The sequence below is a fragment of the Meriones unguiculatus genome, chromosome 8, assembly GCF_030254825.1.
Source record: "Meriones unguiculatus strain TT.TT164.6M chromosome 8, Bangor_MerUng_6.1, whole genome shotgun sequence".
NCBI classification, from domain to species: domain Eukaryota; kingdom Metazoa; phylum Chordata; class Mammalia; order Rodentia; family Muridae; genus Meriones; species Meriones unguiculatus.
The window spans coordinates 36,183,424-36,209,387 of NC_083356.1; the positions used below are offsets into that span (position 1 = coordinate 36,183,424).

General features: G+C 44.6%; 1 protein-coding gene across 8 annotated transcripts in view; it reads left to right on the forward strand.

The window, feature by feature from the left end:
- The window catches only part of Asap1 (ArfGAP with SH3 domain, ankyrin repeat and PH domain 1), a 312,808-nt gene that overhangs the window by 12,174 nt on the left and 274,670 nt on the right, over positions 1-25,964 (forward strand). For 7 of the 8 annotated variants that reach the window (XM_060389353.1, XM_060389357.1, XM_060389356.1 and 4 more), the window contains exon 2: positions 24,356-24,441. In XM_060389353.1, coding sequence (XP_060245336.1) covers positions 24,383-24,441 — 59 coding nt within the window. In that variant the 5' untranslated portion in view covers positions 24,356-24,382. Of the gene's footprint in view, positions 1-24,355; positions 24,442-25,964 lie in introns of those variants that run through there. The other variant, XM_060389354.1, reaches the window with a different exon arrangement.

The following is a 25,964-nucleotide window of genomic DNA, read 5'->3' on the forward strand; positions in this document are numbered from 1 at the left end:
TTGCCCATCTGAGACCTCCCATTTAAATGGAGACATGCATATGCAAATAATAATGGCCAGTGTGTTTTGTGTTGTCGGTAGGCACATACAGTACCACGGGGCCTAATAAAGACCACAGCTTTCAGTGAAGGTCAAAGAAGACTTGCTAGGTATTATGTTTTACTGTGTGTGTGTGTCTGATGCATGATGTACGTTGAATATGCACATATGAGTATATGGATGCAAATGACTGTACAAGTGGAGTTCAAAACAGAACATCAGGTATCCTTTACATTTATTTCCTATTCCTTTGAGGCAGGGTCTCTCACCAAACCTAGAGCTTGCTTGCTTTTTTTTTCCCCCTGCTAGGCTGGCAGCCAGGAAGCCCCAATGATTCTTCTGTCTCTGTGCCACTTAGTGCTAGGTTTAGGTGTGTGCATAGGACCATGCCTAGCTTGTTTCATGGGTGCTGGAATCCCACCCCTTGTCTTTATGCTTGAGCAGCCCATAAGTGCTTCACCAACTCTCTATACCTTGAGTTAAATCTTCAACAGTGAAAAGGAAATAGCTAGGACAGAGCAGAAGGAAGGGAGGGAACATCTAAGTGTAAGGATCAAATGACACTAGAAATTGATGGTTTTTCCAAGGAACTGGGAGGGACTTAGCATGGTTGTATCCTGAGGTTTTGAGCAAGCTGCCTTGGGCTTGGCGGGAATGACAGGCACCACGTCCTGAAGCTTATGCTTTATCTTAAAGACACTGATGGCTGATGGTGTGAGAACTGCAATGTCACCTTTGGAAAAGAGCTCTGGGTACCTGGAACTGGATGGGTCAGGGGGATGAGGGCAAGGACTAGAAGAGACAATACCAGTTAGGGTAGAGAGTGGGTAGAACAAGAGAGGGGGAAGATGGATGATAGGCAACAAGGGTGGTTGTCATGGGAACTGATTGGCTGGAATGTGAAGGGGGGGAGCCATCACTGAGCCTTTTGGCCAGTTAGTGAGACAGCATCATGACCTCTGCCTTTTAAGAGTGTAGCTTCCTTGGCTGCCTGCTCCCACCAATGTTCTGTATCGCCAGGAGTACTGTTTCTGGTCCAGTGGAAATAAGCCTGTGTCCCCTCTTCTTTTTTGTCTTCTTCACCCACACTGGCAGTTCTGAGGGGCTTGTGTAAGGGGACAGAAAGTGAAACTGTGACATGGATTTCCTCGTATTCTGACTTCCATGGTTGAGAAGAAAGGCAGCTTGCCCAATGCTCATCACTCATTGGTTTTCTCTGCTGTTCTTCTCCACATCCAACTGCTAAGGGATAAGCGGACTTCCACACTCTCAGCCCAGCCGCTCTGTCTGCCCCACAGTTCCTTCTCCAGGCTTCCATGTGGCGCCCCCACACTGTCTAGCCACTTCCTAACTCAGTGTTCACTTTTTAGTCTACCCTTCAAACCACTGACCGCTAGTGGAGGTTCAAGCTTCATATGGGGCCACCTTCCCAACTAACGCGCTTTAGTCTCCATCCCACAATTAGGAGGGGGAAGATCAGGTAAAGGGGACGCAGTTATGTCTCTTCACCATCAGACCCAGGGCCCATGCATACACTCAGCCAAGCGTTCACCCTGTAGTACAGCAAGCGGTTAATTTGTCCTTTATGACTTCTTCCTCTACTCTTCTTTGGCTTAAAGTTTGGCAACCTGTGTTTTGCTAAAGTTAAGAAAAACTTGTGAGCTGTCGCTGAGGACTAGGAGGACTTGAGCCCTCATGCTCAAGAATGTTCACATAGAAAAATGGAAGGTAAAGCTGTGCCCAGTGCTCTTCCCATGGCCATCTCATAACTGCTCTTATGGGCAGGTTGCCTGGGTCCTGGATCTAGTGTATAGTGCTGAAGGTGGTGGGAGGGCCCCCAGAGGCAGCTGTCGCAGGACAGTAAAAACAGGTGTTTGAATAAGCTGAATGGTGTGAATTAGGCAGCGAAAAAGACAGGTGTTGCTCTTCAAAATTCTTTTCTTCCTAAAGCATCTTAATGGACAAAACATGAATGTGTGGGATGTTTTCATCTTGGAAAGAGATTTGAGTTGGTTGGGGTAAGTTGAGTTCATTGAGGATATTTTGAGCCACATGGAGCATTTGCAGATGGCAGCCATGTCATCAGAGTGAGCAACAGAAACAAAGCTTCTTGACTGGTGGATGGCTGGGCCCACAGGAGTCCCAGCCTGGCCTTTTACGGCTGTTTGATGACCTGAGAAAAGTCTCTGAGCTTCAGTTTTGTTTTCTTACAAATGGAGAAACTCTCTGGGCTGTGGCCAGAACTCTCTGAAGAGGTGTGTGGAGAGCAAATACCTGGTACTTGGGGAATAGGAAAAGTGGAAATGCTAGCTGCCTTCATCAGAGCTGGAGTGACTGCTGCAGGTTGAATCATGGCCTTCCAAAATGTATTTATAAAGTCCTAATCCCTAGAATCTCAGACTGTAAATTATTGAGAAAAAAAAATCTCCAATGGAAATCAAGTTAAAATGAATTCATTGAGTCTTCTGGCTTCTTCCCTCCCTCCTCCTTCCCTCTCTCTCTCTCTCTCTCTTTCATTCTTTCTCTCTCTCCATGAAAGCAAGATGCATCAGAGAGGAGGGAACCCACAATTGAGAAAAATGCTTCCATAAAATCAGCCTATAGGGCATATTCTTAGTGTTGATGTTGGAGGGCCCAGCCCATTGTAGATGGTGATACCCCTGGGTAGGTGGTGCTAGAGTGTATAAAAAGACAGACTGAGCAAGCCAGGAGGAGTAAACCAGTCAACATATTTGTCCATAATTTCTGCTTCAGTTCCTGCCTCCAGGTGGGCACCCCAACTTCCCTCAGTGATAGACTATTACCTGGAAGTACAAGATGAGATAAACCCTTTCTACTCCAAGTTGCTTCAATAGAAAGCTTACCTAAGACGTTGGGTTTAATAGGGTGGTATGTCTGAGAAGAGGGGAGAGAGAGTTGGAAGAAGACAATGAAGAAGAGGGATCCTCAGACATCAGCAGCTAGAGCTATGCGTCTCCCAGCAAGGAATGTTAGCGTCTCTCAGCTGTAGCAGGATAGGAAAAGACAAGGGAAGAGCCACTCCTAAAGGCACCAAAGAGAACATGGATGGCCCTGATTATCTTGATTTTCTTTTCCTCTAGAATTGTGAAGGAATACATTTCTGTTGTTTTAAACACTCATTGGTGATTCATTATGGCATACCTGGAAAACTAATATGGTGATGATAGTGATGATGATTTGATGGTGATGTTGGTGATGATAGTGGTGCTGGTGGTGATGATAACAATGACAGTGGTGGTAATGCTTCTGCTGAAGGAGACAAGGACAACCATGACAGTGATGATAACAAACATGTATTATGACGATGACAGTGATGATAGTGATGAGGGCAGCCATTGCAGTGGTGATGTTGAAAATGATCATGATGATTGAGCATCTGGCCTAAGTGCAAGAAAGAGTTTGGGTACTTGGGAGAAGCTTCTAGAAGGCCTGGATGCCTCCTATTTGAGGAAAACTCACAAGTTTTCATTTTTCTTTAGTTTCAGAGATTATCATGGAGAAGCTGGTGCAAGGGAGAAGAGAAGGGCTCTGTGGTCTGAATGGCTTAAAAAATAGCCCTTAGGCATAGCAGCAAAAATGTTGCCTCTTGACCTGGCCAGGTGAAATGTCCTTCTTCCTGCCCTTGTGCTGTTTTACTCTGTTCAGTGGTCCCTTGTCTTTTTTCTTACATATCCTTACACTAGGCTTAGTGCTGGGCATTGGTGATAGCGTTCTTACTGTTTATTATGTGGATAATCAGGCTGCCATTTGCTGCTCCCCGAGATACAATTTGGACCTTATCAAAACATCTGCCATGGTGATGTGTCACTGTCTCTTCCCTCTGCTGGCCTGTGGTCTCTATGAGGCTGACACTCTTTGATTCACTCTTAAATGTGCTTCTGTCTCAGTGCCCACCACTTGCTAGGTCCATAGAAGTGAATCCACCTGGTCCCTTTCATCACCTGCTGAGCAGAACATGGCATCATTCCCAGCTAGTGTCAGTGCTGATCCCAGCATGTCCCTGGGAAGATTAAATTGTTAAAAATCCTCTAGCTACAAGGTGGGTCCTGGGCCCTTTGAAGGGAAGAGCAAACACAAAGATGTGTGTGGTCTGAGTCAGCTGTGTTGAAGGGCTCTTACAGAGTGGAGTGTTCTCCAGGGCTTGTTGGTGTGGCAGAGGCATGCATGTGACTACCGGCGAGAGGACCCTTGAGTGCTTGACTGGCAGGCTGGAAAAGGAGGCATTAGATTTCCTGAGATGGAGGTCCAGAGAGATCCCAGCAGTGTCTGTAGACATTGCTCAGTTGGGTTGGCTGGTGAGATCAGAGAACGCATGGCCAGAGTGATAGGAAACAATATACAACTCTTCACTTATACCTCAGATCGTGCGTACTATCATTTATGTTTGAAACATTTATTGTCTTCTGTGTCACAAGATGGTCTCCAACTCTCCCCCAGTGCTTGGGCTCCCATACTCAAATACTCTTTACGATGGATGTTCAGGATGCTTGCTTTTTTCACTTACGCGCTTGTCCAAATGCTTACTCCTGATGAGTTCTTAAAGGTGGAGTTGATGGGCCAAAGAGTGGGCACATCTTCATATGCAATGCATGCTTCTAAGTTGCTGTTCAGGGAAGGGTACCAAGTTCATGTTCTTGGAGCAGGATTTGAGGATATAACACACGTTTGAGTCCTATCAACCCTGGGCATGTATATCTGATAGACCAAAGATAATGTTTTTTTTTATTTGTATTTTGAAATTTAATACATAATTTCCTAGGAAATAATATGTATGTATGTATTATGTATGTATTTATGTATGTACTTCAGTCATGCTGGCAAACTGACCCAAGCCAGTTGAAGCAGTTTAGTTCTACTGCCTGCTACTGTAATTTTATATAGATGTGGCTTCTAGACCTGACTTTGCTGTCAGCTGTGAGCCCAAGCTGCTTATTCCACTTCTGAGGCTCTCCGTATCCTCTTCTAGAAAGTGGCTGTGGGGAAGTAGAGGCTCCATTTTATCATTATTATTAATCATTATCATTATTAGAATATTAGAATATCATCAGTATTATTATAACATTAACAATATGTTAAGATATGATATATTAATTAAGATATAATATAATGTTAATAGCATTGTATGTTAATATATAATAATTATTAATAATAATAGTATTACAATATTAGAATAGTAGAAAGAGGCCCTTCTGGCAAAACTAGGCTTGAACCTTGCTATTAAATGTTCAAAGTCCCCAAATTTTATTGAAATCCATGACCCAAGCCTCTACCTCTCTCATTCTCTCCCTGGCTCTAGGCACCTTTGTGTAACTTGATGTCATGACAGCCAGTTACAGCAACTTCTTTAGGGTAGTGTAGGTCCTCCCTAAGAGAACTTTGATGACACAGAGAATGAGGAAGGCAGGGGCTTAAGGGGACATGACTATGTTGCTAAGGACTGTGGGGTGAGTCTGGGAGGAGCAGCAGAGAAGCCCAGTTCAGGGAGGGGACAGGAAAACACCCTGTGGGAATCACACAGTCCAGAGAGCAACAGCTGGGAAAGGCTGGCAAATAGAATCCTTAGGCAGGCCTTTCTTGGAATATGCTGGCTCAAGTTGTTGAGCTTTTTCTCTATGACACAGTAACATGTCCTTGAACTGCCTGCCACAGGGGCCTCTCTTCACCTTCATCTCTTCTGCTTTCTTCCTTTCATTGCTCCACCTTGCAGCTGGTGCATTATCCTTTCATTTTCTTCCCCACCTCCACGTCTGGTCTCAGGATGATCCCTCTGCTCTGAATGCCTCTTATATTGGTCTACTTGGGATGCTGGGAAGGATGTCCCTTCCCTTGAACTGGGATATCCACCTTATGGGAGCTTTTCCTGACCAGCCTGGCTCCTATAGAGTGGGCCTCACCCTATCTGTTCCTCAGGGTATCTTCCTTGGCCAAATTCCTCTTCAGATGTCTGACACACTATCATGGCTGTTTTTATTATTCATGATGCTTCTGTTTATTCTGTGGCCTTGCCAGAGAAGAGCCTTCTATGTTGTAGTTGAATCTACAGATTCTGACATAAGTAGGCATTCAGGGATAGTATTTGGGGGGATAGTCCTGAAACCTTGCATAACTCAGGTCAGCCAACTAACGTGGTATTATAGCAATAAAGCTACAGTATCTGCAACAACAAACAGTTCCTAAGGTGTTCAAAAAAGTTTGAAGTTTTTTTTTTTCTTCGTCGGAAATGGGTATTTCTGATTTCTTTAGTGGTCAGACTCGAACATGGGCTTCTTGGCTTTTGTGGTCCTACAGCTTCTCAACGCTGTGCATTCCTTGGCAGAGGAAGTGGAGGAGACACACCCACTTCTTAAAAGCCTGTTAATGACTTAACCCATTTCCACCCTTCTCCCTGGCTAGAACTCTGAGACCGAATCGCCCTCATATCAAAAGAGTCTGGGAAATGTAGTCTGATGATGTGCCCAGGAAACCCTGGTGAGAGTTGGCTGCAATAATACCCAGTCAGTAAGGCCTGACTGAAAGAGTGAGGATGTTCAGTGTGGAGAAGCAGAACTTAGAAGTGATGTTTGTGACCAGGGCCATAGCTGTCCAACTCTTGGCCTAGAGGGAGCTGCAGTCCTGTCTGCTCCAATTCATTATAATACTTTGAAGACTCCGTAAGCAGTCCCTGGGCGGGAGGGAGGAGGAAAACCATGGACAAAGAAAACTTGAACTCTGTTATGCCAGAGACTAGGCACTGTATTTATATTCTGTGACAATGACAATAGCAGCTTACATGTTTCAGTTACTGATATGTTCCATCCGTGCTTACTTATGATTATTCCTGTTTTGTAGGCGAGTGAACTGAATCTCAGAGCAGCAATTTTCCCAAGGTCACAGTTGAAGGACAGAGCCCAGGTTTGAGTTCTAGCAAGCTAGTGACACACTTGCCATTCCTGATGTGAGATGGATAATGCTGCTACTGAGAGAGAGTCATAGTTTGTGTTGTAAGGGAGGACTGAAGTGACCTTTGAGACTCCACCTAACAGTCTCGTAGGATCTGTCGTAAGAGTCTAAACTCAACTGAATGACACTGGTGTTGTTGGCCCTGTTTACGGAGCTGATGGAGAAGTGAAGACTCAGAAGGGACACACTTCTCTGTGGTCACACACCAAGGAAGCCATCAAGGGTACTGTCTATTCAGAAACTTTTGGTTGCAAGGAAGACAACTGGCTGAAAGGGGACAGGAGGGAACTGTGCTGAATCACAATTGTAAGTCCATAGGCTAAGGACCAGGCTGTTTTATTACAGTAGGGAACACACAGTCCCTCTGAATTAGGGTAATTTCATAGCTCTCATGCTCACACACACACACACACACACGCACACATACAATGGATGGATATAGAATTGACATGAAACTAACCATAAATCTTTCCAAAGCTTACTATTCTGTGAGATTGAGCCCATTCATAATGTGCAACTACCATTTCTCTATAGTTTTAAGATGTTTTCTTCACCCCCAAAGGAAGCCAACATGTCTTATGGTCTGCTGTCCGTCCTCCCCCTCTTCCAGCCCGTGGCAGCAACCAGCCAGCTTCCCTTCTCTCTGTATGCACCTCTGTTGGATGTTTCACTGGTATGGAATGTAAGCTTTCATTCAGCATCTTTTAGAATTAACATTTTAAAGATACACCCATGGTATAGTCTGTGTCAGAATTCCTTTTGTTTGGCTGTTGGATTTTTTTTTTTTTGAGACACATTACTGCTAGATAACCTTGGCTGCTTTGAACCTCCATGCCCCCTTTACAGTCCAGTAATCCCATTGTGTGGGTAGGTTGCAATGTTTATTCATTTACTAGTTGACGGACATCTAAGCTGTTACTACTTTTTGGCTGCCATGGTAAGTGCTGCCATGAACATTCATTTACAAGAGTTTATTTGAGTTCATGTTTTCAATTCTTTGGGACATATGCCTGGGGTGGAATCATTCAGTCAGCAGGTAACTGTTTTTACCTTTTGAGGAGCTGTCAGACCTTTGCAAAGTGGCTGAGCGACTTTTGCATTCCCACCAGCCAGTAGATCTTTGCCAAGACTTGCTGTTTGCCCATTTTCTTGTTTGTGGCCAAGCTAATGGGTGTGAAGTGGTGTGTCCTGTGGTTTTGTTTGCAGGCCCCTGATGACTCTGGCCTTTGAGCTGCTTCTCTTGTGCTTGTTGACCAAGTCAAGGAGCTTTAGGAAGGTGTGGGCAGGAGTAGGGGTACTGCAACCTTCAGAGTAGCAGCCCAGGGATTCCTGTGGGTGTATTATTTTGAGGGGCAGGGAGCAAATGGCTGGCAGAATCTTGAAAAGGTGGAGGCTTCATGGAGAGGCCCTGGGCAGAGCCAAGACTTGAGCAGAGCATGGAGGATGATCTTCAGCCTTCCCCCTCCCTCTCATCTTCTATTGGGGCTCCTTGTTGACTATAACCATTTGATACCTGAGGGTGGGGGGGGAGCCCCTCTGTAATTTCTGAGGTCGGCTAAAAGCTGTCCTTGTGTGTTGGCCTCTCGCTGAAGTCGGTTGTGAGATAGGCTACAGTCATACGGGATAATGCCCCTTTTATCATTATCAGCAGAGACATGCAGAGAACATCCTTTCTAAAACAAATACCACTGAGAGAGGATTCTTTTTTCTTCCATTCTCTCTCCTTCCTCTCCTCCCCCCTACTTTCTTTTGGGTAAGTTTTCTTTCCCTCTCTAAGCTTGTACCATGCACTGTTTGGAAACACATAGAGTAGATAACTCAGTGCTGCAGCTGGATTGCAGAGAAGGTTCCAGAGTGGCTGTACACTCAAATGCTTTTACTCACTCTGCCTGATGAGAGAGGAGCCATTTTCCTTGGAGCTGTTATGCTGTGTTTGGATATCACCCGAAGGCCAGTAGCCTACTTGAAGTAAGCGTTCCCCTCCCCTGTTACCTCAGGAGGAGAGAGAGAGAGAGAGAGAGAGAGAGAGAGAGAGAGAGAGAGAGAGAGAGATTCTTCTTGACCACATCCCATTAGCTCTGGAATGGAGCCATGGCTGAAGTTCCATTCTCTCCCACTCCCTATAGGTCAGTTTTGTCAGTCTGTAAGTTCCACTTCTGTTTCTAATAAGACAATGCTTGCAAGAGATGTCTAGGTATACCTTCTACAAAGTTGGATTTCCAGGCCTGCCCCTTTCCACAATAGTCACAGCATGGAGGTGGGAGGGGCAGGGAAGGGCAGTTCTTCTAGCCTACATCTCCTTGCCAGGAAAACTGCTCTGCAGAGGAAGCAGGCTGACGCTGGAATGTCCTGATCTAGCACATGAAGTCCTTGGTCAGGGCCCCTAAGGGAATCTGGAAAATGCCCAGCTGCCTTTCTGCAGCTGGCCATGGGGAAAGGCCCTGGCACAGCTGTGTGCCTTTTCTTTGCACTTCATGTCAAGTTGTACATGCAACGTACATGCCTGGCCTGGGAATGGTGGCCTTTGGTTTTGGATGGGGCCTTTCTCTCTCCACCCTTCTTTCAGACAGGGTTTCATGCAGCCCAGGCTGGCTTCAGACTTGCTTTGTTGCCCAGAGTGTTTGTGACCTCCTGGTCTTCCTACCTCTATGCCTGAAGTGCTGGGATTTCAGGTGTGTGACACTACACCCAGAACTTCATGCACGCTCAGCCAAGTCCTTTACTAACTGAGCTGCATTCCCTGCCCGGTTTCTCCCATTTTTGCTATGTAGTGACTCGTATGAGTCATAGTCATTCAAGATGTTGAGAGAACAGGATACTCATTAGGTCAGGCTGCTAAGATGCTGGAATAGGCTTTCTCTTCTCAGGCGCCCTCAAGTGCTTGTGAGATGTAGGTGATGTGACCCCCTGCTTCCCACCGGCTCCTGAGGGTCTCAAGCGAGTATCCCTTCCTTGGCTAGTAGTCAGGGCCATATATGCTACCCCTCAGACGACAAAATACATCTGTCTTGATTAGCTCCTTTTAATTCTTTGTCATTAAGGGATAAGATCTGGGGAAAGTGAGGAGACTGGATTAATATCTAAGAGAAGTTTGGTTTGCAGCTGGTTCTAGAAAGATGGGGCCTGTAGAAAGAGGCTTGTAGGAACCAGTGTCCTGATAGCGTGTTGCTCATCCTTTGGCAGCTAGGAATCGGACTCTGCTGGGAAAGTCTTGGCATGAGGTATTTGTTTGGCTTATCAATTCATCAATTCACCAAACATGTACCGGGCCAGGCACGGTCCTGACTGCAGGGTCTTCTGTTCCCTGAAGGTTTCTCTGGAGAGGAGGGATGAAAGAAATGACTTTACCCGTCTTTCTGTCTTGCTTACAAAGAGTTTTTCCAACAGCCTTCCATTTCAGGTGGTACCCTGATGTCCGTAGCTTGTCCTCCTGTGTAGATGACCCCGAATGACTCAGGGAATATTCTGAGGCTACATTGAGTCAGCGCATCTAACTCAGCATCCTGTCACGGTGTTGCCACCCATTGCACTTGGCGACAAGCAGCTGTTGAAATGGAAACTATTTAAAAGCTAATTAAAAGCAGAGATTCTAGACTCTAAGGTAATGCCATTTTGAAACTGAGAATATTCTTTTATGTTGACACCCAGCAGCATTTCTGAAAAACAGAGGCAGATTTTCAGAGAGGTGTTTAAAGATTGTGCTGTCTGGCCCCAGTGTTCCCAGGTCACATAGCTTCCCTAACTATGGTAGGGAGATCCTTTGTCACTGGGCTTCCTGTCCAACTGGACAAAGTACCATACAAACCTACTTGTATATAGAAATATATGTGCATATATTTCTATTTATTTAATTGTACATATTATGTCTATATGCATATTTTAATAATTAATAACATGTCATTATTATTTATATCCCTTGCAATATAAAAGCATTCCCACCTTCCCATTTTGACAGTTCATGCAGGAGTGTTTCTGCTCCACCCTCTTTTTAATTGTTTCAGTATTGTAGGGCTTTTTACCCCAGCTAGTTTTCAAATAATTGAGACAGAGACCTTTTGGATTTATAAAAGCTTTAAAGCACAGTAACTAAACTGTTTTACTATTTCCCAGCTACACACCCTAAGTTACTTGACATAATTGTTCCTGCCAGGGCTGCTTCTATTCCATCAGGTCAGTCCTCAAGGCCACATGCTCATAGTCCATATTCTCCCACTGAGACTTCCTTCTTTCCAGCTTTCTCTCCTCCTACATCTTCTATTTCCTCTCCCTCCTCCAGACCTCATGCTCCCTCTCTGAGCCCAAGCCTGGGAACATAAGCTCTGCCTACTTCTCTTCTGCCCAGTTACAGGCTTCTAACTATTTTATTTTAACCAATTAACTTTAAATTAGATAGAGCAAAGTTTACACAACAAAAACCAGTGTGCTTGACTGCAACCAGATCTCTGGAGTTAGTGTATAGCATTAGAATACATAGCACTAACCCAACCCCGAACAATTCATGAAATGTATTCTGACAACAGGTGCTACAGACCACCTTCTATGCAGCAGGCATTCTTAGAGCTATGGAAATGAACAGTCCTCTTAGCCCCAGCATTAGAACATTCTGATATACTATCATGAAACTTTAAAATAGCATGTGAAATACATCACCTGTCTTGGCTTATCACTGGAAGACCAAGTTTGTACCATTCTGAGACTAGAAGGCCAAAGAATGTCAAGAGAAACATTAGTTACCCATGTTTTTCCAGAAGGTGTAATTCATGGCAGGCCCTTGAAGGTACTCTTTTGTGAATTTGTCTGTTTGTTTATGTTCGAAACAAAGTTTTTGTTTGTTTGTTTTGTTTTTATGTTCAGTCTGGCTTCAAACTGGCTACCTAGCCAAGGACAACTTTCAACTTCTCACCCTCATGCTTCTCCTTCCCAGGTCCCAGGTGCAGAGGTACCAGGCCTAGCTTGAAGCTACTCTTATTATGTGAGCTTTAAGAATTAGAGTACTCTGTTCAGAAAGGTGAGACACTTACCGGAGGCTGGCAAGGGAAGAGGCAGGCCTCTGGAACATCAGTCCCCAGATTGCAATGCCTCTCCCTTCTATGCCACTTTAACTTTTAGGTTAAGAACCTCTTAATGCAAACGTTCACATTTGCACATGGTCACAGATTTAGATGGAAACAGACTCGAAATAACATGCCTTTACTGCCATATCCTTCTGGATGTAGCAACATTGTGCCAGGTAGAACAGCACACATCCATCATAAGTGGTTTTCTTAGGCTGTAGCATTGCACTAACATGGGTCCACTTAGAACCTCTTTCTCTCTGTCTGATATCCTCCTGTTCCACCTCAAAACCTGATGCAACCGTCCTCCAGCTCCATGAAGCCACTCCACCCCATCATTTGCATCACTTTTTTTTCTGCTTTGTAGTAATTTCTTCTTTTGTAGGTAGGTACAGCTATAGGTTTACCTGCATGACTTGCACCAGAAAACAGTGCACAGCTTGGCTTTGGCTCCTTGTTAGCACCTGACACATATTGTAAGAATGAATGGCTCTGGTAAAAGAGAGGATAAGCAGATGTCTAATCCATTTTTTCCTTTTTTTTTTTTTTACAGTGTGAACAAGCAGGGTGAGGAGTAGGACTCTTTTTTTTTTTTTTCCATTTGCCCTGAAGATATACAAGGGTGCCAAGCCTAGGATTAATGAGCTACAGCTAGTTGGGGGGCGGGGGCTGTGTGGGTGAGTCTTCATGTGGGACCAGGTGTGCTTTGAGTGATTCTTTGGGAGATCTGAAGGAGGGATTTGGCTCCTTGTTTCTCGAATTGAAAGCCCTGTAAGGTCTGCGCTCAGCTTCAAGTAGGCAGTCTTGGAATGTTGCTTAGACATACTTTATTTCTTTTGATTCTGGAATTCCTTTGATTACAGAATGCATTATTGATGTCCTAGCAGTGCTGGCAGAGAAAGCTGAAGTTAAAGTGCATTGACAGGAACATGCTTTCTGTTTCAGACAGGCTAACCATTGAAAATAGGGCTGTCAGAGAATGGAGGAAATAAGGCTATTAAGAAGAACACAGCCAAGCTGGGTGGCTGGGTGGTGGCTGCTGGTGGGATGAGCCACAAGTTCAAGTGAGAATGGTCTGGTTACCTTCTTAATAGTCCCTTTTTTACTTCTAGGATTCCTAGGGGGAGACACATGCGATGGCATTGTCTGTCCTGAGGCCACTCCTGCTCTGAAAGGCCGGAGGGATTTAAAGAAAGGACTTAGACATATCTAGGTTTTAGTTTGATTTCTGTTGCTGTGATTAAAAAAACAACAAGCAAACAAACAAAAACCACTATGACCAAAATCAACGAGAGGGAAGGGTTTATTTCACCTTACAATTTTAGATCTTCATTGAAAGAAGTCAAGGCAGGAACTTGAAGGCAGGCAAGGAGGCCTGCCTGCTCTTCCTTACAAGGAAGTATGTCAGGAGCCATGGAGCCAGCTCATAGGATGGCTTATACTCAGCGACCTGTCTTACATAATTTAGGACCATCTGCCGAGGGAGTGGTTCTGCCAACAGTGGGCTGGGCCCTCCTACATCAATTAACAAGCATGATAATTCCTCACAGACATGCCCAAAAAACAGTCTGATCTGGGCAGTTCCTCAATGGAGACTGTCCTCTTGGAAGCCTCTGGGCTGTGTCAGGTTGTCAGCTAATTGGGACACTAGGTTTCATTTGTTAGTTATAGAAGCTCTGGGAGGATGTGCATCCTGTATTAGCATTCCCTTCCTGGCGAGATGGAGCAACAAGGACGCCTGCTCCCAGGCCATTATGAAACGAAAGAAGTGAATGTTTGTGGTGTGTGATACACATACTTGCCACATAACGCGTGCTGGCTTTGTTATTTTAAAAACTGTTATTGAGGCCATGAGGGTTATTGCTGTTGCCTTAAGAGGAAACAAGAATAACGCTTCTCACTGCCTTGGGCTTCATCAGGACCCATGATTGCAGGTGATAGAGTAGCTGGCACCTAGGCCTGAATGTTGCTAGGGAACACTCACCCACAAGGCTTCCAGGGGAACTAAAACCTCCATGTAAGCTCTTCAAACCCTGTTTTTTTCCTGTCATTGGACTGAGTGGAGGCTGGTACACTGAGGTTTTATTCCTCAGTGAAGGTGACTTGCAGGCCTTGGAAGCAGCAGCCTCTCTGATTGTCACTAGGGCAAGGGTCACTCACTGGACACCAACAGGATGGGCAGGCACATGAAATATGTCTATGCTGCTGATGTTGATGACAAGATGCTAAGTCAGGACTCCTGGCTGCAGGTGTCATTTCTAGTTTGAGGTTGTCACCATAGTGACAGTTATTTGTTCTAGCACCAGTTTGCTATGGGTCTTTTGCTTTGTTTAGACAGAAGCTCCCCCTGTGTCAGCATCTCTAAGCCTAGCTTAGCGGGACCCCTTGCATTCAGTGTTTTAGTGCTGAGCTCCAAGCACAGTGACTATGTAGCATTCAGAAGGTCATACTATAGCTCTGAGCTTTGAGTGTTGGAACCCTCAGCTCAGAGTGTTAGAGTGTCTTGGTAAATGGGGGCGCTAATTGTTGGTGGCTTTCTGGGATTCTCCTGCAGTCTCAGCTCTTTACAGTCCCTGCTTCCACCCTCTACAACTATTCAGCTGCTGCTACTGGATATGCTTGGGGCTGGCAACCATGGGAGCTGTCTGTTTTTCGTGTTATCAGCTTGCTTTTCAAGTAGGCAATAAAACCCCCAGTGAGGCTCTAATAGACTCTGGATTGCAGCACAAGTGGGGACCACACAGGGAGGTGGACAGAAGGGCAATCTACTGGACAGATCTCAGCATTTCTGCTTTTGTAGACAGTTGTGTATAGCCTAAGATGTCCTGGGTGGGGACACCTTCCTACCAGATTAAAGATAATTGTGAGGATGTGGGACGGATGCAGGGGAGCTGTCAAGAGTCATTTGAAGTTGCCATGACGAAGCCAAGTCTCCTGGAGTCCTTGTAGGGTGTCTGGAGGTGCTGTGACTGGCAAAGTCTCCCAGAGCAAAGCCAGGTTAGAATAGTCACCATGACAGTTGTGATAGTTGCTGTGACTCTAACAAAGCCTCTCTGGGGGTTGTGGAGAAAGGGGAACCCTCCTCCATTGCTGGTGGGAATGTAAACTGGTACAACCACTCTGGAAAGCTATCTGGCGCTTTCTAAGACAATTAGGAATAGTGCTTCCTCAAGACCCAGCTATACCACTGCTAGGTATATACCCAAAGTTTGTTCAAGTACACAAAAAGGACACTTGCTCAACCATGTTTATAACAGCTCTATTTGTAATAGCCAGAACCTGGAAACAACCCAGATGTCCATCAACGGAGGAATGGGTACAGAAATTGTGGTATTTTTACACAATGGAATTCTACTCAGCAATCAAAAAGGAGGAAATCATGAAATTTGCAGGCAAATGGTGGGATCTAGAAAAGATCATTCTGAGTGAAATATCCCAGAAGGAGAAAGACAAACATGGGATATACTCACTTATATAGACCTATAAGATATGATAAACATAATGAAATCTATACACCTAAAAAAGATAATCAAGAGAGCGGACATGGGGTAAGATGATCAATCCTCGTTTAGAAAGACAGAAGGGATGTGCATTGAACGTATGACAGGAGTCTACTGAGCGCATCTGAAAGACTCTAACTAGCAGTGTTTTCAAAGCAAAGACTCATGACCAAACCTTTGGCAGAGTACAGGGAATCATAAGAAAGAAGGGGAGTTAGTCTGATGGGGAAAGGATAGGAGCTCCACAAGGACCAAATATATCTGGGCACAGGGTCTTTTCTGAGACTGACATTCAACCAAGGACCATGTATGGATATAACCTAGAACCTCCACTCAGATGTAGCCTGTGGTAGCTCAGTAACCAATTGGTTTCCCAAAGTGAAGGGAACAAGGACTATTTCTAACAGGAACTCAATGACTGGCTCTTTGGTCTCCCCACCCCCGAAGGGAGGAGCAGTCCTGTTAGGCCACAGAGGAGAGCTTTGCAGCCAGTCCTGAAGATACCTGATAAAACAGGATCAGATGAATGGGGAGGAGGTCCCCCCTATCAGTGGACTTGGAAAGGGGCACGGTGGAGATGAGGGAGGGAGGGAGGGACTGGGAAGGAATGAGGGATCAGGACATGGCTGGGATACAGAGTTAATAAAATGTAAGTGATAAAAAAAATAATAATAAAAGAAAAAAAAAGCCTCGCTGGGACATCTGGGACTGGTTCAGGGTCTTATCTGGGCATCAGTCACTTTGTCAGTGCCTGAACATGTAAATAAAGCAACCTCAGGTGCCATGATGAATGTTCCAGGAACTATCAAGGGAGTGTCTGTTTGGACAGCTTTAGTGGTTCCTGTGAAGTTCAGTTGCCACTGCCCCCAGCAGGCCTTCAGAAGTGGCATCAGTGTCATTCACAGCCTTGCAGGACTTGGGAAGAGTGAGGATAACACTAGCAGTCCCGATCTAGCCACTGTCCCTGCTCAGCCTGGGGCAGTCACTCGGTTGTGCCCTAGGTAGCTGACACTGTAACCAGGCATGAGGGAAGATTGACAGCTATCAAGCAAGCAAGGAACTGCTTTCAACTCACAGCTTCAGTCATTTGAACAAACAAACAAACAAGTCTTGAAGAGTGCCCACATAAAAGATTAGACATGAAATTAACATTCTTCTTTAGCAGACCTATCCAACCATGCCTAAGCCTCAGCCAAGCACCCTTAGGGAAGGATGGGGCCTCCCTCTCCTTGGCCACACACCTGCCCTACACTGGCAGTTCTCCTACTTTTGATCCTTTTCCTCCCTAGCAGCACTGCATCATAAGTATCATTATACATTTCTAGGCAGGCTCTGCCTGATGCCGAACGCTGTGGAAATGTGAGACCGTAAATATGAGAGATGAAGGCATGAAGCAGAAAGAGATGATGTGGTCCACAGTAGACAGAATCTTTCCCTGCTGTGCCTCATTCTCCTGGGGTCCTCCCTGTGTTGGCTGAGCAGTGGGTTTGCTCCCTCGCATCCACCCATTCTGGTCTGAGTGCTGTGTCTTAGAGCTACTTACTCGATACTACTTCTTCTTCTTCTTCTTCTTCTTCTTCTTCTTCTTCTTCTTCTTCTTCTTCTTCTTCTTCTTCTTCTTCTTCTTCTTCTGTAATCTCTATGGTTTGCTCTATTTTTTTAATTAATTACACTTTATTCACTTTGTATCCCCCCTGTAGCTCCTTCCCTCCTCCCCTCCAAATCCTTCCCTTCCTCTCCATTTTCCACGCATGCCCCTCCCCAAGTCCACCGATAGGGTAGGTCTTCCACCCCTTCCTTCTGATCCTAGTCTATTAGGTTTCATCAGGAGTGGCTGCATTGTCTTCTTCTGTGGCCCGGGAAGGCTACTCCTTCCTCAGGGGGAGGTGATCAAAGAGCAGGCCAATCAGTTCATGTCAGAGACAGTCCCTGTTCCCATTCAATGGAACCCACTTGGACACTGAACTGCCATGGGCTACATCTGTGCAGGGGTTCTAGGTTATCTCCATGAATAGTCCTTGGTTGGAGAATCAGTCTCAGAAAAGACCCCTGTACTCAGATTTTTTTGGTTCTGTTGCTCTCCTTGTGGAGTTCCTGTCCTCTCCAGGTCTTACTGTTTCCCACTTCTTTCATAAGATTCCCTGCACTCTGCCCAAAGGTTGGCCATAAGTCTCAGTGTCTGCTTTGATACCCTGTAGGGCAGAGACTTTCAGAGGCCCTCTGTGGCAGGCTCCTGTCCTGTTCCCTGTTTTCTCCCTCTTCTGATGTCCATCCTCTTTGTCTTTCTGAATGGGGATTGAGCATCTTAGCCAGAGTCCTCCTTCTTGATTAGGTTCTTTAGGTGTACAGATTTTAGTATGCTTATCCTATATATTATGTCTAATATCCACTTATGAGTAAGTATATCCCTGTGTGTCTCACTGCTTCTGGGATGCCTCACTTAGGATGATCTTTTCCAGATCCCACCACTTACCTGCAAATTTCATGATTTCCTTGTTTTTTTATTGCTGAGTGATATTCCATTGTGTAGATGTACCACAATTTCTGTATCCATTCCTCAGTTGAGGGGCATCTAGGTTGTTTCCAGCTTCTAGCTATTACAAATAAAGCTGCTGCAAACATGGTTGAGCAAATGTCCTTATTGTGTACTTGAGCCTCTTTTGGATATACGCCTAGGAGTAGTATAGCTGGATCTTGAGGAAGCGCTATTCCTAGTTGTCTGAGAAAGTGCCAGATTGATTTCTGGAGTGGTTGTACAAGTTTACATTCCCACCAGCAGTGGAAGAGGGGTCCCCTTTCTCCACAACCTTTCCAGCATGTGTTGTCACTTGAGTTTTTGATCTTAGCCATTCTGATGGGCGTAAGGTGAAATCTCAGGGTTGTTTTGATTTGCATTTCCCTGATGACTAAGGATGCTGAGCATTTCTTTAAGTGTTTCTTTTGCCATTCGATATTCCTCTATCAAGAATTATCTGTTTAGTTCTGTTCCCTCTAAACCTGCCTCATGTTGGTGGGCAGGAGAGAGAGGCTGGTGTTGCTTGTGATAGGAGGCTCTGTCCTTTAATGAGGCTGAGAGGTCTCGTGGTATGCCATCTGCAGGCTAGTACGCCAAAAAGCCAGTGATGTGGTTCCATTTGAGTCTGGAAACCAGAGGACCCGGACACCAAAGGTTTGGGTCCTAACCTGAATCAGAAGGCCTAAGAACAAGGAACACCAGTATCCAAGCACAGAAGAGCATGGATTTCAGCCCATGTGGAAGCAAATTCAACCCTGCTCCTTTCTTCATTCAGGACTTTGGACAGACTGGATGAGGCCCATTCACCCCAGAAACACCCTCTGCAGACATATCCAAATACAATGTTTTTCCAGCTGCCTGGGCAGCTCTCAGCCAAGTCAATCGGACACATGAAACTGACCATCACAGTGCTTATTGAGGGGTCGTTCTCATTATTACTGATACCACAGACTCCAGAAATGGATAAACTATTAAGCTAGGAAATTCTGGGAATGCTTCCTAGAAGGGCAGAGCTTCACTCTGAAGAAACAAGTTGAGCTGCTAAGAGATGGAAAGAAATAATAGCACAGCAATATGTTTGGCTTATTTTCTTTGGGCTCCTGGTTTTGTCTGAGTACAGCTCCCTCTGAACAGGAAAAATTCACACTGGTAAATAGGAAAAGTGTTTGACATGCTTTTACAAGAGGAAGCAATTGTCTGAGCTGCAGCCAGCTGCAAATGACTCCAGAGTTTACAACATCCTTTCTGAAAGCATGTGAATCCAATGTCTCTGAGGCTCCCATAGAATAAAGCTCAGCTCCTCTGTGAGGACTGATACTGAAGACAGGATGCTAATTACTTTGGTTGTGTTATGACAAAGTACTTGGTGTAAGTAATTTGAGGATAGAGGGTTTATTCTGGTTCACGGTTTCAGAGGGCTCAGTCCCTGGTTGCTCGGTCCTGTGTGATCAGGCAGAGCATTGTGGCAGAGAAATTCCATACCTCATGATAGAAAGGAAACAGAGAGAATGAGGTGGATCCTGGGATTAAGTATGAACTTCAAAACCATGCCCATAGCAACTTGCTTTTTCTAATTAGGTCTCAGCTTCTGAAGTGTCTTATCACATTCCCATACATTGCCAACAGCCTGGGCTCAAATGTTCAGCACATTGTGTGCGTTTGTGTGTATTGATGGAGGACATATTTCATTTTCCAACCATAGCAGAAAGGTTTATGTATTGTGTAGTTCTCGCTCTCTACTCCTACATGACATCAGGGGTGGCTGTCCTGACTGACACAATGTAGGTTGCAGGACAGACTTTTGGTGGAAAAGCATACATGTGGGTGTTGACAAGTGATACTTGATGCAGATGGATTACACTTTACTTCAGCAGGTAGTTGTTTCAGGCATTTTATCCCTGGGGCAACAAGATGACAGGATGTTGAGAGGAACATGTTGTTCACACATGCCACAAATTTTACTGAACACCTACTTACAGACACCCATTGTTCCCCCCCACACACCCCGGTGTGTTTGCTAGATGCTTCCTGCATCTCTGCGACCATCTTCAGGGAGGGATGGAAATTGGTTAAAGGAATGCCTCAGTCCTCCTTCCCTCAGAAGCAAGATCTGAGATGTCTTATCCATTCTTCAGAAGGCACCCTGCAGTGAGTCCCAGGGTCTTATGGGATAACGTGCATCCGCTTCTGGGTCTTACTTCGCTGTAGCATAGTTAGGGCATTGATTTCAGGAACTGCCAACACTGCTAGTTTTAAACACTGGGAATTTCTCAGGGAGCCAGAGTTTCACTCAGCATTTTAACCACAACATCATGTTGCTTCTGACTTGAAGTAGGGTTGTTTGTTTGTTTGTTTGTTTTTGTTTTTATAATCCTGATTTTTGAGGATGGAGAACATTAAGTGTATATGGGTTAAATAGCTCACCAGAGTCCCACTGTGGCTTCTAACTCAGGTGTAGTTCTTCTAATCATAAGTCATATTGTATATAAGTCATATGAATACAGGACCTAGCAAGACAGTGTCATCATTATACAGTGCCCAGGATTTGCTTGCTTATTTATTTATTTAACTTTATTTTTATTGTTTGAGAATTTTATAATGCATTTAAAGTGTTTGGCTCAAACCACAGATTTCTTCCCCTCTACTTCCTCTTTTATAACCCCAACTACCTTTTTCTCCCAACTTCATCTCTTCATGTGCTCACTTTCTCTCTCACACACACTAAAAGATACTTTTAAGAAACCTACCAATTTGTTAAATAGTGTGAAGTGAATTTTTAAAACTTATCTGTGGTTCTCAGCCTCTCAGAAAATCATTTTAATTGAAATGTATTATTTATCTCACCTTTACAAAAGCTAGCTCTGGAGAGAGAAAATGGCCTTAAAATTCAAACAGTATTTATCTTCAAGTGTTATGATAGTAAATGGTTTTTATTTTATGCCTTAGTTGTTTTCCTGATCCCCCTGGAAAGAAACATCCCCTGAAACAGAATCGGTCTCAGAGGATAAAGTGGTCTTAATGTGTGTGTTTAGCTTAGAGCACTGTGGAAACCATCTAGGCCTATGTATGGATGCCGACCCATCTTAGGAGGCCATCATCAAGGCAGGGGAGTGTCATACCTCACACAGCTCTTTCACACTCATCTCTCTGGAGATTCATAGTGTGTACTGATATGGGCCTGGCTGGAGTTATGGCTTTGTTTCACAAACCAGGACCTAAGAGCCTGCGAGGCTAAACTATAAGCATGAGGTTCTGAAGAACCCATCAAAAGACAAGGCTGAGGTAGGCAAGTGGATGAGGGCTTATGGTCTCACGTAGCAGCTTGTGGGGGACCTTTTTTAGGCAGAGGAAGTATGGCTGCTGTTTGTTTACTTAATGTATTTGTTTTATTATTTCTATTATTTGAGACAGAGTCTCATGTATCTCAGGCTAGCCTCAAATTCCTTGTGCGGCCTAAGAGGACCTTGAGCTTTCTGATCCTCCCGCCTCTATCTCCAGAGTTCTGGGATTATAGGCACTACCATGCCTCATTTACTTGGTGTCAGTGGTCAAACCCAGTGGTTCTTACATGTTAGAGAGGCCTCCTACCACAAAAGTACATTCCCAGGCCAAGCTATTGGGCTTGTATCCACAATCTGGTGCTCCTATGCACTGTTATAAGCACATTATGTTTTAAGTCTTGATTTTTTTTTTTTCTTTTATAAAGACGACTCATTACCTGACTTGCAGGATTTTTCTAAGGGTCAGGTTGGTGCCAGGTAGATGGAAATGCTGCAAGAATAGCTGTGTCAGTTGTCAATCTACTGTGCTGTCTGTGTTCAAGGTTTCTTTTTTATTTCCTGACTTGTATTCATACTCATTGGTGTTCATAAATTAATGTTCTTATGCTGTCTAGTTAGTTTAGAAAATATTTTATGTATTCTTTTATTTGTGTATGTGTGAACGTAACATGCCGTTACATGCATGTGGAAGTCAGAGAACTTGTGAGAGTTGGTCCTCTCTTCCCGTGTGGATTTCTTCAATGTAGGTTGTCCAGCTTGGTGGCAAGATGGCGCCAAAGGGGCCAGCAAATGTTAGTTCAGTGATTTCATTCTTTTCATGGAGCAGGGCTTTTTAAATTTTGTCCAACCCCAATCCTCTTCCTTGTGAAAAACTTTAACACAAGCTCTGTTATGAAGGTTGATAAAGTGTGAATACAAATGAAAACATACTTATATTTTTAAATGACTGCTTTTTAAAGAGGAAATCAATTATACATATTAATGAGATGGATATACTTGAATACTTGAGACTGAAAGGCATAGAGCATCAGTATTTTTCAGAGCCCATCAAGACTTTGGTTTTATAATCATTAACTCAAACAGTGGTGCTTCATAGATGCATAGTACAAAATAAAAAGTATATTTAAGGCTGTTTCGGAAATCGTGGGACAGTCCATCCTGATCCTAAGACAAAATTCATATAACCCTGTTATATGAAACCCAAATCTGCAATTTGAACTAGTTTTTAAAAATCAAACATTCCGATGCAATACCTTCCAAAGATAGACTAACTTGATGCCTACATGCTGAGAGATGACTATGGGAAAATAGTGGTAGTCCCTGTTTTCTGCAGCTAAATCATTACAGCTCTGTAAGAGTGCTGTGATTCATAGCATGCAGTAGCCTCAAATGGGAACTGAGGCGCGTCATCGGCCTTCATCAGTGTGAGGGCTTGCACAGTGCAAAGTGTGCACGCTGTACAGTTAGAGCTGAGGATGAAGAAAAGTTGCACAATGAGACAAAGGTGAGGTCTGCCAAAGGCACTCCAGATTCATCACGCATCTGATTTCTACTTCACCTGGTAGCTGGGTATTCAGAAACTTACTGTTGCAAGATTTTTCCTTACTCCCCCCACCCCATAGGGACGACCCACATTTAAATAGCTTTTGTTCTAGAGCACCAAGAAGTCACTGAAAGATGGTTAGCTGGGGGTGGAGAGGTGGGAGATGACACCATCAGATTTCTAAAAATTTTATCCTGCACACAAACTTGATTATAAGATGGAATCTTGGGGCTAGAGATGGCTCGGCAGTTAAGAGCGCTTACTGCTTTTGTGGAGGACCTAAGTTCAGGTCCCAGCATCCACACCTGGCAGCTCACAACCTGATCCAAGAAATCTGTTGTCTTCTTTTGGATTGGACTCTATAAGCACATATACCCCTGTGCACATCTCACATACACACACACATATACATGTATTCAAAATCCTAAAAAAAAAGATTTGAATCTTACTTGGATGTGGATTTTAAGAGACAAACAACCATCTTTGACTACTAGGAAACTGAACAGTGTGTGGAAGCTTGATGTTGCCAACACTAGTTGATGGTGCTTGGGGGCTGGATGATAGACACATGGATTTCATGCTTCTCTTCCCCTGTATTTTGTATGTACAAAATGAGTGAAAGGGAGAGACTAGTTTCCTCTTGGAAGACCTGATTTAATACTGCGGTTAGGTCAGTTGCAGTGGCCCAGATGAAAATACTGGGGGTTTGGTCCAGGGCATCAGAGGAGATAGGGAGACAGCCTGGTGGGCAGGTTTTCAAGAAGTAAAGTAGACATGACTTGGGGATGGTTGAGGATGATGGAGAGGTCTAGAGTTTTTGGCCTTGGATGGAGGTATCACTCTGACTAGTGACCCCGGAGAAGCACCAAGCAGGCCCCATGGCCCATGGGAGTTTACAACCTAGCTTGCTTTCTTCTCTATCTTACAAATATTTTAGCTGCTTCACGTACAGTGTCTCCCATTCCAGACTTCCTGCATTCAGTGCACTCAGCAATTAATTAAGCTTTGGTATGTGTGCATTAATTAAAATCCTTTCCCAGGTTAACAGGGGCTGTCCTGAAATATGTAGGTTCATTTCTGTCTCTCTGCATTCCAGTAGGCCCACAGCTGCATGTGACTGTCCGTCTGTCTGTCTGTCCATCATACCTTCCATATGCTGTTAGTTCATGTTTAAGGAGCCTGGGTCTAGAGAAGTTAATGACTTGTAAATTGCTCTCCAAGGCAGAGCCAGAAATAGAAGGCAAGAAAGTTCCTGAACAGTCTTGCACAGAGCTGCTCTGATGGAGGTGTCAGCCCCACTGTCGGGAGTGACGCGTGCTAGCTGTCTGCCCTCACTTGCTGACTGGTCACTCTAGGGAGCCAGAGCACTCCTAATGAGGGCCCAGCCTCCATTGGCTGGGTAGAGGTTTTGTTGCCCATCCCCCGTCTGACTGTGTCACCTTTCCCCCCCCAACACTATTCAGGTCGTTTTCGGATGTGACGGCTGAGACATGAGATCTTCAGCCTCCCGGCTCTCCAGTTTTTCCTCAAGAGATTCACTATGGAATCGGTGAGTGGTCCCGGCCCACCTTGTCTGGGAAACATGCTGATACTTTGCAGGGTGGGTTGCAAGAAGCATCAGTTCACACATCCATGCCCTATTTGGGGCATGATGGACCTCTGAAAGTTTTCTTCCCTTTTTTTTTTTTACATTTATTAATTTATGCATGTATATTTTATGGCAAACATGTGGTAGTCAGAGGACAAGTGTCCAGAGTTGATTTTCTGCTTCCACCATCTATTTTCTTGAAATCCAACTTAGGTTCTTAAACTCAGTGGCAAAAACCCTTTCGAAATTTGCCATCTTGACTGTCTTTGCTTGTTGGAACAGGATCTCATGTAGTCCCAGTCTCATTTTAACCATACCCTGTGGCTGAGGATGACCTTGACCATCTGATCCCTCCTACTTCCACCTCCTAAGTGCAAGGATTACAGGTGTGCACTACCATGCCTGGTTTATGCAGTGCTGGGGATAGAGCTGGGGCGTTGTGCATGCTGGGCAAGCACTCTACCAACTAAGCTACATCCTGGCTCTTTCACACCGTTTTCTATTGCATTCATTACCTGTTGAACTTAATCCTAAGGAAATGCATGGGGTGCGGTGGGATGGGGTTTGAAGAGAAGGGTTATATCAGAAAGTGGCCAGGAATATTGTGTTTGTTGCTTGAATCAGCTGAAGTTCTTTGGAGATGGATGCATCCTGTCGACCCATCTGTCCTAACCGGTAGGAATGACTGCGCTTGCAAATAGATCTCCCAGCTGGATTTTAAGTCATTGTCTCTGGCTCTGGGTCTCCCCACTAATCCCTCATATGTTCTAGGTCATCTCCTTATGAAAGTAGGTTTAACCCCTTTAGCAGCATGGAATACTGAGTCCTAAAATTGGGGAAGATAGGGGAGCAGTTGAGAAATTTAACTTCAGTGGTCTACTATAAATCTGACTGCTGAGGAAGAGCCCCAAGAAACCTGTAAGATCATGAGGGTTGACTGCCAACAGTTGAATAGCTGTGGCTGATGTTGCCTGGAAGTCAGCATAGGGTAGTGTGTGCTCATGCTGGAGGGAGTAGCTGGTTCCTGGCCCAGGTTCAAATTTGTATGATCTCAGTTGAGCCATTGACCTTATCTCTTCTTCCACTCCCTTATCTAGGAAAGGGGCACAATAAATATATTTCAGTTTGGTTTTTTTTGGGGCGCAGGCTAGAAAAGTTATGCAATAAAGTGTTTGGATTTGGTAGGCACTCAGAATGTGATAATTATTTTATTTTCAGGCTGGAAACAAAGTTTAAGGGCAGTTGGATAAGGGAAAGTGTTCTTCGCAGGGAGCCAGGGAGATGGCTCAGTTAGTAAAATGCTTGCTGAGCAAGCAAGCATAAGGACCTTAGTCCAGCTCTCTAGCATCCATGTGAAAGCTGGCCAGGGCCAAAACAATCCAAGTTTGTAATACCAGTGCTTTTGGAGGGGGTGGATAATGGGTGTTGGTAGTGGTGAATGATTTTTTTAAGCTTTCTGGCAGCCAGTCTAGATAACTATAAGC